The sequence below is a fragment of the Meriones unguiculatus genome, chromosome 2 (assembly GCF_030254825.1).
Source record: "Meriones unguiculatus strain TT.TT164.6M chromosome 2, Bangor_MerUng_6.1, whole genome shotgun sequence".
NCBI classification, from domain to species: Eukaryota; Metazoa; Chordata; class Mammalia; order Rodentia; family Muridae; genus Meriones; species Meriones unguiculatus.
In genome coordinates this window covers 96,294,961-96,307,554 of record NC_083350.1, presented here as the reverse complement: position 1 = coordinate 96,307,554, position 12,594 = coordinate 96,294,961, and the positions used below count along the sequence as shown (strand labels likewise).

Here is a 12,594-nt window from a genome sequence, read left to right as displayed (position 1 = left end):
CCCCACACACATACTCTTGGTCTGGCTCGGAATGCCCCACATTCTCGAGTCCAGAACGCCATGCATCTGCATGGTGTCAGTTGCACAAGAGAACAACCGCACTGACGCCCCGGAGGGGAGCTGCTGGCTCCCCTTGGTCACCCCCAGCAGACTCATGTTCTAAAACGAAGGGCAGCAGAACCCCAAGCTCATTCCGGAGATGGCAGCGACCTCCAAAGTTGTTGCTTGGAGAAAGCTTTTGGGACACTGAGGCCAGGGTACCCGCAGGAGCCTTCCATGTGCTGCTCCAGCCCCACACTGGTCCCACCTCTGTACTTTTCAGTTAGGAGTGGATTATTGCTCTCTGATTCGAATACATTTTAGATCCAGTAAGAAAAACTGAGAGGATCTAGTTCTGTAGCCCAGGCTGGCCTGAACCTAACTTTCAAGCCAAGTCCTTGAACTTGGAGCAATCCTCCTGTTTCTGTCTCCAAAATACTAAGATTATAGGCATGAGCCACTAAACTCAAGATATGTTCCTGACATTTAAACCTGTAAGACTCCCAAATGATACAATTGAACTGGGATCCTACCAATGACACTGGGTAGGCAGAAAATAATTCCAAGTGAAGTGGGATTTAGTTGCATACATCTTCAGTCCTTTGAACATTTGCTCTTAAACATTTTGAATAATATTACTGATATAAGCCTCATAACATCGACCCATGTATGCTCTTACTGTCCTGGACTCCCTTTGTGGACCGAACTCACAGAGACCCGCCTCTGTCTGCCTCCCTAGTGCTACCACACCCAACCGCCGGGTATTTCTTAATCCGTCAAGCGGACAACGAACATGAAGCCTCACCATCTCCCAGGCTGGCCTTGTTGTCCTGTAGTGCTAGGATCATGGACACGTAGCATTACTCTTATTACTCTTGTTGAGAACTGTGTTGGTAGACACCAACAATCACTTAAAATCTACCCATTCTCCCTCCTAGACAGATGATTTACAGCACCCCAGGGCAGTCGAAGGACATCGTGAGCCTCCTGGACCTGGGCTTGGTGCAGAATGACCCAAGGATAGAGGAACTCAGGAGATACCAGGGGGAAGGAGTTAGGGAAGCCTACTAATGAGGAACTTCAAGTTGACTGTGGGCACAAATCGATTTGCCAGTTTCCCTGGGATCATGTAATGAAATCTCTAAGATATTCCGATTAGCAATGCCATTTTATATGAGTGTTTTGTCTGCTTGTATGCATATATGTGTGTGCATGAGTACAAGCGTGTGTATATGTATGTGTGTGTGTCTGTGTGCATACCTGTTTCCCATAGAGTTCAGAAGAAGGTGTCAGAGCCCCTGTCACTAGAATTAAAGATAGTTTTGAGCCACCATGTGGGTACTGGGAACCAAACCCAGGTCCTCTTCAAGAGCAGCCAGTGCTCTTAACCCCTGAGCCCCTGCTCCAGCTCCAGAAATGAGAGAGTCAACTTGAAGAAAACAGGTGAAATGTTTCACCTGTTTGCTGTTTTAATAGGGTAGATTCCTGGCTGGATTCTGAGTATCTAAGACTGGGGCTTCAGGAGAAACAACAAAGAGATGACTTGAATGACAGGCCTGTTGTCTGTTTCTGATCTCTAGCACCCTTGGACTTTGAGGAGTTGCTCTGAGCTGATCAGGGAGTTCGCTGGACCTGGAGTTGGGGCTTTCAGTGTCTTTCAGACTTCAGCGGCTCCACTGGACTCTTCACTTCTAGCATCTTTGCTTTAGGGTGGCACAGCAGGAAAGATTGGGAACTCTCTGGGTTTGCAAAGAAGTGTGTGCCTTAGAATACTCTTCCTAAGGAAAAGCCATGGTGGCCCCAAGGGAGAGCATTTATTCCATTTCCAGGACAGCACCCCAAAGAAACCCTCAAATGGGGTCTCAGCTAGCATCAAACTCACTAGCTGAGGCTAGCCTTGAGTTCCTGATCATCCTCTTCCTAAATGCTGGGATTATATGTATATATCACTAGGTTCAGCTAACACACACACACACACACACACACACACACACACACGAGGCCCTTAAACAAGAATTCTCCATTCTTTAGGCCCTGGAAACTACCATTTTACTTTCTAGAACTTGGAATCAAGTTGTCCTCATCTTTTTGTGACTGGCTTGTTTCATTTAGCGTGTTGTTCTTCTGCCTCAATATGACAGAATAAGGCCAGGTCATAGCTCACTCTACAATATTCCACATTTGGCTCACATAGTCATTGGCCAAAGCACACTGGTTGCTTCTACATTTTGGCTATTATGTACAATGCTGCTGTCAACACAGGTGAACAAATATCCTTCGGAGTCCCTGCTTTCAGTTCTTCTGAGTATATACTCAAAAGTGAAATTGCTGTATTGGCTGGCAACTCGTGTTTCATTTTGTCCTCTTGGCATTCTGAAACAGGGTCTCACTTTGCAGCATAAGCTGGCCTGGAACTCACTGAAATCCTCCTGCTTCAGCTTCCCAAGTGCGAGGGTTACAAGTACAAGCCGCCTCTGTCTGTCTGTCCATCTTGGCCTCTCTGTCCCTGTGTCTGTCTCTTCTCCCCACCCTCCTACCACTGAGCTACACTCCCAGGTGATACTTTTGGAGGAACCTCCATTCAGTTTTCTCCACAATGGCTATACCATTTTACATTCCCACCAGCAGTACACAAATTGACAATTTCTCTTCATGCTCACTATCTCTTTTTGCTTTTTCCCTGGGGTTTTTGATGGTAGCACCATAACGGGCACGGGATGGTGTCTCCTATTTTTTATTTGCATTTCCTGAGTGCTCAGAGGCACTGGGCATCATTTTTCTTCTTGAGCTTACTGGCTTTCTGAGCATTATTTGGCGGAAAGTCTGGTGGAGGCCTGTGTGCAGCTGGGAGTTGTTGCATTCAGTGTGCACTTTGATTGAATCTCCAGGTGTGGCGTCTACTTCCAGCACACAGTATAGTCTCTCTGAGCCCAGAGAGCAGTCAGACACAGAGTCCTGGGCTCCAGCTCCCTTACTCTGCCTTATTTATCAGGATAGTAGATGATGGGAAAGCCTAAAAGGCAGATTTCACCTTTTTCCCCCCCACAATACTTCAATCAGGGTAACCTGGGGAAGCCAGTTTCGGGTACCACCCCAGTTATTTGATTCAAGATGAAGAGTGATGTGTTTAGACCTGCCAACACTTAGACAGCTGCTAACAGAATCTTTAACACACATATCAAGATGACCAGCGAACGTGGCTCAGTCTTTCATTTCTTCTTAATTGAAAAGGCACGTATTGTTTTAAAATTCCCTCAAAAGCTGCAGCAGGTGGAGTTATTCCTCTGTTTGCCTGCATTCAGAACCATTAAGTCAGAGCCACCTTGAAATTGAAACCAGGAAAATCCCTGATCACTTGCCAAGAGAGGAAGCACAAGCCTGTCGCCCGCTGTTATTAAATAATTACCTAGTTGCTGACACATTGCAGGAGTGGTGGAAACTGATGTGTTGGCAAGGACGAATAGGGACTAGTAATGAGCTTGGGTCACGAGGCTTGTAAATGAGGTAGGACATTGTTGTGTCCCTGAGTTTTGGCTTGGCACCGCCAAACCAGGCACCGTATCCTTCCAACCCAAATAACCAGGCCTTAATGTGGTAAGTAGTTAACACTGGCTGTGTAAATGACCATGGTTAACTGGTCCAGTTCATTTTGAAGACACTCAGAAGTCATGGGACATCAACAGAAGCAGTCACGCTGGTGATCTGGAGGGAGGAGAAGGAGGGAAGAAAAACCGACAGTGGAGTGGTTTAGTCTTTTTGACAACCCGTCTTCACCTAGGCTCATGAGCTACCAAGGTAGTAGTCTCTGGATGAAGTCTGGAGTAGTCTCTGGGGTGAATTCAACCCAAGATTCCCAGATTTTCTTGCTCAGGAACGCCTTCCACCTGAGTTCTGAACAGCAACTGTTTGTGCGTCTCCTACACAATTCCTTGCCATGCCGTGTGCTGAAAAGTACTTAACACTTGGCCGTAATTCTCCGACTTAAACACACTCCAACAGAAGCTATGGCCTCATTTCCTGAACGGGGTAGTTTGTCAATGGTTTTGCTGCAGGACAGGTAACTTAGGGTGGAAATTTGAGGATCATCCCAGACTCTTCTTTTTTTAATTAATTTATTTTTTATGAATTACAGTTTATTCATTTTGTACCCCAACTGCAGCTCCCTCCCTTGTCTCCTCCCAACCCCACCCTCCCTCCCTCTTCTCCACACATGTCCCTCCCCCAGTATTGCTCCCAAGTCCTCAGGGTTCGTTAACTTTATCTTCCACAGACAGAAAGCACACGGAAGCACTATCCAAACCAGACACTCTGGGGAATGGAAGAGACAATGCTACTAATTCCTCAGAACAAACGCTCTGGATCCCATAGAGACTTAGGATTTACCTGTCCATCTGCTCTCTGTCTTGTTTTTATTGTGAGAGAACTTCTTTCTGTGTAGCTTAGGCTGGCCTCCAACTGGAAATCTTCTTGCCTCTGCTGTGCAAGTGCCGGGATTACAAGTGTGTGCCACCACGCCTGGCCATAAGCTCCTGTGTTTTCTCCTCAGCCTCATCATCACTGCTGTACTTCATGCCTTTCTAGTTATCGGATGTACATCCCAGTTTGCTGTCATCTCCTTCAGTTTTGGTCCTTTTCTGCACATCCCATACATCATACACACAGACACACGTTTAATATTCTCATATGGTTGCTTAAAATCCTTCAGTGGCTGCTGTAAGTTGATGAATTTCAAATAGCTTAGTATAGTTTATGAAGCTTTCTGTATGGATAACTTTTTACTCCCCCAGCCACTCTGCTCATTCATTGGTCCATCCATTCCACATGTATTGACTGTTCCTCTGAGCCAGTCACAATTCTGGAGTCTAAGAACATAATGATGAAATGGGCTCTGCCCTCAAGATGTTGACAGTGGAGGAGCCGGAAGCGGCCAAGTGAACACTAGTAAAATGCATCCTAGTGAAGCACTTCAGTAACACAGAGGGGGTGCTGGCACCCAGTCTGAGCAACATTGTCTTCATCATCATCATCACCATCACCATCACCATCACCATCACCATCACCATCACCATCACCATCACCATCACCATCACCATCACCATCACCATCACCATCACCATCACCATTCTCATTATCTGAGAGCTGGAAAGAAATCTCAGGCCTCTGCAACCAACTCACTGGGTCAACACTTGCATTTTCACAAGCAAATCCAGTGAATGTTTCTTTTTGAAATACTTGGTTCATGAGCACACATTGGTTACAAGTTTGCTAAATGAAGGATTAGGTGGAGGAAAGTCACATTCTTAGATGGTGTCAGAAGTGCAGAGGCTCAGGAGCAAGAGAGAATAAGCTTGTGAGAAAGGCATTAAAACCGTGCTTTGGGAATGGAAGGCAGGGCTAACTTAGAGACACCATTCATTCAAGGAAACCTCTTGGTAAAATTCAGTTCCTCCACTTCTGTTGGATCCCATCAAGAAACAGTGATAAAGAATATTTGATTCGTGGAGACAAAGGGCAGAGCAAAAGTTACCAGGGGTGGGGAAGGTGCGGTGGAGAGTGTTATTTAACGGACAAGAGTCTGGAATGATGAAAATTTTCTGGAAATGGACAGTGCTGATGGCTGTATAGTGTTTAATACTACGGGATCTTACATTAAAAAAAAATAGTTACATAACTGTTTTAGTTAGCAGAAACTCGCTTAGCGTGCATGATGCCGAGGCTTCCATCGAAGGCACCCTATAAGACTGAGCATGGGGGCGCCTGCTTGTAATCCCAGTACGTGGAAGGCAGAGGCTGGAGGACCAGAAGAGCCTCAAGGTCATCCTCACTGCCTAGTGAGTTCAAGGCCAGCCTGGGATGCACAAGAACCTGTCTCAAAAGAAAAATGTGGAAAAAGAAAGGTTAGAGTATTACATTTTGTTATATTTTCCTTAAAACTCTAGTACTTTGCTGTCTAAAAAGACCTCATTTTTCAAGTCCCAGCTCTACCCACATCCTTGTCTTGATGTCCCAGAAACCAGTCCTTATTTCTTGGAGCCCAGTGCTCACATCTGCCAAGAAGGCCTAATGGTGGCGTCTGCACCGTAGCCCTGTCCTTACAATCCTTTGAGATAGTCATTCATTGAACTCAAGGAGGAGTCTGTTGAGTGGCTCATGACCACGGACAATTGCAGAACCACGCCTTCGCTGCATGCCTAGCCCAGTTGGAGCTTATGTCACACATCAACCCTTACACTCCTCTTTAACTCTACTCCCTCATCTATCTCCTCTCTCTCCACAGCAGTGGTTCTCAGCCATGGCTGCACATTAGAATCACCACGAGAGCTTTGACAAACCCCAGAACACAGACCAATTACAGTGGAATTTCAGGACCTGGGGCTGGAGGCACCGTTAAGACAGAGCCCCACAGTTCCAGTTTGGTGAGCCAACATCACCTGGAGGGCACAGCAGGACATGAGTCCTGGGCTCCAGGCCCAGAATCTCCAACTGAGCAGATAAAAAACAGTTCTCTGCTTTCCACCGCTACCGTCTAACGGCTCTTTCCTTTTGCTTGCGGTCTGTACTTCCTACCTCCTTCCTAGCGGCTGCTTCCAGACCTGCCCCTGAAATTCTTTTGGAAAACATTTGCCAGCAGCTTTCTTGGTACCAATGGCTTCCGTGTTCTCAGGCTTCGCTGCTTTAGACATAGTTGACCATCCCTTGCAAGTCTCCCTTTTGAATTCGGGCCACGACTTTTCAGGGCTTTATTTCCTTCTCATCCCTTTTCCCTCATTTGGAAGCGGAGACTTCCATGACCATTTACTTGTCTCTTTATATTTATTCTTTCTAAATCTAAGAAGAGCAGGTGTGAGAAGGACCTGATTTTGAGTATGTGCTCATTTGTGTGTGTGTGCCCATGTGTGTCTGCATGTGTGCCCATGTGTCCATGGATGTGCATGTGTGCATGTGAGGAGGTCAGATGTTTACACTGTCTGTTTTATTTTATTTTATTTTATTTTGGGACCGGGTATTTCATTGAGCATAAAGCTCCTTGGCCTGGTCAGAGCGGGCTGGACAGTAGGTCCCAGGGGTGTCCCTACCTCTGCCTCCCCAGTGCTGCCACAACTGAGTATTTGGATGTGAGTACTTGGAATGTGACTTAGACCTTCCTGCTGTGTTGCCAGCCTTTACTGACCGAGCCAGACCCAGGCATGACTTAAAAAATGATTGATTTTATTCGTAAGTATGTGTCTCTGTGTGGGTGTGCACAGTGACTGCAGGTGCCTGGGAGGCATCAAGCACCTGGGGAGCTGGGCTTGCAGATAACTGTGAGCTTGATGTAGATGATGGGAACCGAACTTGGGTCCTCCAAAAGAGCAGTCCATACTGTTAACCATTGAGCCGTCTCTCCAGCCTCAGGCTTCAGATCTTTATGTTCACTGGGAGCACCCTCCCACTAGTGAGTCTTGGGTGATGGGGATCACAACACCGGAAGGCCTTATATTCCTGATCCATACCTGGCTCTTAGCCGTGTAGAGTCCCATCTTTAAGCACATGTAGTATCATGCTCTGGAGAACTCCAGGGACGGCTGGACTAGAGACCATGACGTCAGAGCAAAGAGCTGGGAGCACCAAATACACTGCATGGAGAAAACTAGCCAGGGATGACCAAAAGGCAAGGAGATGGTCCTGAGGTCCTGTTAGCAGTCAGGGAGGTGGCAGATGTGATGGCAGGGACCATCCAACAGAGCCCCCGAGGCTACAATAAAATGTGAGCCAAGGGCTGGTCACTGCACAGGGAGGGTGTTAGTCATAGTCCTAGGATGGGCCGTGCAGCCGCCCCAGAGAGAGCTCACAAGGTTTCAACCTGACAGCTGGAATTCAGTCACTCTGGCCAGAAACGGGGTGATAAGGAACCTGTTACGGTCTGTACCCTTTATTATCGTCCTGTGCAAAACATGGCTCTGTGTGTGAGAAGGGGGTAGAGGGGGGAAGGTCTTGGGGCCCTCATCACAAGATAAAGTCACCCTGAGCTATTTCCCGTCTGTGTTATTCAGCAGGGTGGCTCACATATTGAAATCTGAAACTCCTCGGGTGAAAAGCCCTCTGAAGGCTGTACCAGATGTGGCCTGTGGGGCCTCCCAAGCCCAGAAAGATGAGTTAATCCGGGAAGGAAATGATTTTGAACTTGCATCAAACTCAGCGGCTTTGATCCAACGGGCCATAACAACTGAAAACAAGGCTATCAGAGGAGCTGTGGGTGGCAGTCCTGTCTCCCGAACAAGGACCAAGCTGCTGGCTGCAGGCTGGACCCAGAACGGCTCCAGACGCAGATGGTCTCACATGGTGCTATGCTGTGAAAATCCTGGTCGCCGAACACATGCACTTGTAAACAAAGCTCTCTCCCCCTCTAAAGCCCCCAAAGCCACTGATGTCTGCAAGATCCTCCCCCTGAGTGCCCTCCCTTCCAACTTGGAATCTTCTGCCCCATCATGGATGACATGCTACATGACTATTCTCCAGGTACAGTTTTCTTTCTCCAGTTATATGATGAACTGCTAATGGTCTCAAGCCAAGTCTACTTTACATTTCTTTGTACCTCTGAATGCTTAGTCCCCTGAGAAACATTATTTACAGAAAAGCACGGAAAGTTCTCTTATACGTTCCGAAAATCTGGTGCAGATCCTGGCCTATAGCACACACTGAGCCAGAGAATAGATGTTTATTAAACTAATAGAATGGTTGGTTACAGCTAAGTTAGAACTACTTTTCTCAGTTACTGGGAGGGAATAACGAGTGGAAGTGATTTCTGGGGAGAGGGTTTGGTTTATGTCCTGGCTTAAGCAGATACCTGTCTGTCGTGGTGGGAGCCTGTGCTTCTGCCTGCAGATAAATTGATGGATCCGGAAGTAGAAAGTTCAGGCCAGGGACAGCCATGGATAGCACTTTCAGAGGTCACCCCAACAACTCACTTCTCCTGGTAGGTTCCATGTCCCAGAGACTTCACCACATCCTGGAGCAGTGCCACCAGAGAGACTCCAGGAAGCAGCTTCACAGGTGAGCCACACAGACATTTCATTCTCCCTTTTCTTAGAGGTTTTTCTTCTCTGACCCCCACTTCTGTGTCCTCCACATAAACTGCTGAATTGTCTCCTGACTCTCCAGATTGGACTGACTCACACTGCTTCAAAGAGGTCTTTCCTGGGATTTATTTTTTTGTCTTAGCACCAGAGAAAATGTTTAGTCTTTTTGTAGGGTACTAGTACATTTAGGAGTTGTTGGCCTATATGTCATTTGCCACGTGGAAAACACGGATCTCTAGTGCGAGCAAAGAGTAAGGGAGCCAAAGAAAAAAGCTAAGCGAGAACTCTGATGGTGTTCAAACCCCTCAGTTACAGTTTTTATTTCAAGCCCCAGGCACAGGCACATTCCTGTCCGTGGATGCGCTTGCGTGGTCAAGGAAGTATCATTTTAATATCCTCTCTCCTCCACACAGACGGGTTTGGCTTAGATCCCCGTCACTGTAAGCAACCACATCCTGACACAGTTGCTGCGTGGTGGCGGTGGGGCCTGCAAATGAAAACAAATGGATGAATGAAGTCTCATTACACCAGGTTAGAAAGTTTTGCCATAGAGAAATTTCAAAACTCCCCGTGCTTATTTGTGGTTTTAACAAGTCACCTTTTTTAGTAGTGTTTGGTACAGAAGAGGAGCATTCTATGCCTGGATACGATAGTGCCTGGTGGCTTGATTCTTTAGCTTGTTGTTTTCAATGAGCTTATTTTTCCTGTATACGCATTTATTGAAAAGCTTTGAGGTCTGCAGTTATAATGCATAATGGGAAACACTCTTAAGTATTTTTCAAAGGACATAAGGGATGATAGGCCTGTAACACGCAGAGGTTTTCTTTGTGGGCAAGAAAGAACCTGTAGGAAAGAACCCTTTCCCAGGTTCATGGCCAAGAAGATGCTTTTATAGACAGAATGGCACCCACATTATTATATCTGGACTCAGGGCCCAGTGTGTGTGAGGGAGCTTCTTAGAACCACAGGCAGGTGGGTGAGCAGTGCAACACCTTCAGCTACCATAGCTGCAAACAGAGCCTTTAGCCTCAAATCCTCCTCTAGATCTGCTACCCCTATATCGGCTCTGTTGGCTTTTACCCTTTACTCACAAAATTTTATCATTTTACTTTATTGTTTTCATTTCACTTCAAATCAACTCACCCTCCAGGACCACCTGTTTGTCCTCCTTCAGAATCTATTGATCTAATCATTTAACCACTTGTTCTAGGAACAGCAACTACCTGCCATACAACCACATAGCTTTATCCCACTCTCCTGTGACAAATGTCACTGACATTTATTTATTTATATATTTGCTGTTCTTTCTCTTCATAGCTGTCAAAGCTTTGTTCTCCCTCTATCTCTTTGTTTCTTCTGGGGATTGAAGCTAGGGCCTTATGTATTCCAGGTAAATTCTTTAACACTGAGCTATATCCATGGGGGCGGGATATTTGTTTTGTTTTTGAGACAGAGTGTCTCTATGTAGCCCTGGTCTGGAACTCACAGAGATCCACTGGCCTCTGCCTCTTGAGTACAGGGATTAAAGACATGGGTCACTGTGTGTTCTCTTTCTTTCTTTCTTCCTTCCTTCCTTCCTTCCTTCCTTCCTTCCTTCCTTCTCTTTTTCTTTGAAGTAAGGCCTTCAAAGAAAGGCCTTGATGAGCCGTTTAAGCTGGCCTTGGATTGGTGACCACTTTGTTTTAGCCTTGCAGGTGCTGGGATTATAGGCACTGGTCTTTATGCTTGGTTTGGCAGGCCTCTTAGCATAAGAATTTGAATGAAGCTAGGCATGGTGGTATGTAGGCACTCTGGGGGGAGGTGAGGCAGGAAGTTCTGGGTTTAAGGTCAACTTGGGCTACACAGGAGACATTGTGAAAAAAAGGGGGGGGGGAGTCTTAGGGTTTCTATTGCTGCAGTGAAACACCATGACAAAAAAAAAAAAACAAGTTGGGGAGGAAAAAGTTTATTTGGCTTAAGCTTCTACACTATTGTTCATCATTGGGCGAAGTCAGGACAGGAACTCCAGCAGGGCAAGAACCTGGAGGCAGGATCTAATGCAGAGACCATGGAGGGGTGCTGCTTTCTGGTTTGCTCCCCATGGCTCGCTCAGCTTGCTTTTGTGGAGAACCCAGGACCAGAAGCCCAGGGATGTATCACCCACAGTGGACTGGACTCTCCCCCATCAATCATTAACCAAGAAGGTGCCCGACAGCCTGGCCTACAGTCTGATTTTATAGAGGCAGACTTTCAGTTGAGGCTCCCTCCTTTTAGGTGACTCTAGCTTCTGTCGGCTTGACATGCAACTAGGCAGTGCCGAAGCGAAGAAGGAAAAGAGAGAAAGAAGATGAAAGAAAGCCGAGAAGATGAAAAGGACAAGGGGAGCAGCAGTGGAAAGAAGAAAGGTGGTAGAGGAATATGGCAGAATTACATCATGTGCCTGTATGAAATGCCGTGATAAAACCATTTATTATGTACTATAATATGTGCTAATAAAACATGTAGAAAAGAATGAAACTTAATGGCATTTGAAGCAGTCACTAAAAGCAAGCTGGTGTGGGCGAGTGACACGAAACTTGGTTACTTCCTCTGGTCCATTCCTTCATGTTATTTGTCCTCAGCACCTGTCTCTGGTGAACTGGCAAGGCCTAAGGGCAGTCGCCATGCCTGAATTATCTCAACAGCAACAGTCATGGAAGTGGTAACTATTCACTGAGTTTCCTCTGTATGCTAGCCTTGTAACTAGCTGTTTTGTGGATATTATCTGATTAAAGCGGTGGTTCTCAGCCTTCCCAGTGCTGTGATCCTTTAATAAAGTTACTCATGTTGTGGTGACCCCCCAACCAAAACATTATTTTGATGCTACTATAATTGTAACTATAATTTTGCTACTGTTATTAACTGGGATATCTGATATGTGACCACCTGTGAAAGGGTTGTGACCCACAGGTTGAGAACATTAAAGCCTCAACGTGTTCTAGCAAAGAAGCTATTATCAGCCCCATTTTATGCACAGCCAGCCTCTTCAGGACAATAAACAGCTTGCCCACAAACACAGCTAACATGTGGTGGACCCAGGGCCCGAGCCACCAGATCCTCACTCTTCTTGGTTTTGCCCTGGTTTGTATGTGTGTAAGTAGCCGATTAATATGTATTTGTTGAATGAATGTACTGGAAACAATTCTTCCTAAAGAGGTGGACCAAACAGAACCTGCAAGGGGTCTACTTGATTTCCCAGTACAGCTGGTTGAAGGTAATACCATTTTCAGTTCTGCCAGTAACCATGCTTTACAGCAATCCTGAACTCTTCCTCCTGCCCCACCTGTCCCCTCCCATCTCTCTCTCCGTGTGTGTGTGTGTTAGTGAAGACCCTACCTCTAAGGGACCTTTGTCACTTTCCTGGAACTCAGTTTACAAATTTGAGTGATAATTTCTTGACACTTCCTGCTGGCAGCTGAAGTCAGACAATGGGAAATACCATGTTCCCTTGGGAGATACAAACTCCATGTTGAATGCC

The 12,594-nt window shown here is 46.3% G+C and overlaps 1 protein-coding gene across 1 annotated transcript; it reads left to right on the top strand.

The window, feature by feature from the left end:
• Window positions 1-7,679: 7,679 nt before the first annotated feature.
• Window positions 7,680-11,618, top strand: LOC132652524 (uncharacterized). Its single transcript, XM_060378620.1, has 4 exons — window positions 7,680-7,786; window positions 8,076-8,538; window positions 9,000-9,072; window positions 11,352-11,618. Exons 1-4 carry the CDS (start codon window positions 7,680-7,682, stop codon window positions 11,426-11,428), a joined length of 720 nt encoding a protein of 239 aa, XP_060234603.1. The 3' UTR covers window positions 11,429-11,618.
• The last annotated feature ends 976 nt before the right edge of the window (window positions 11,619-12,594 follow it).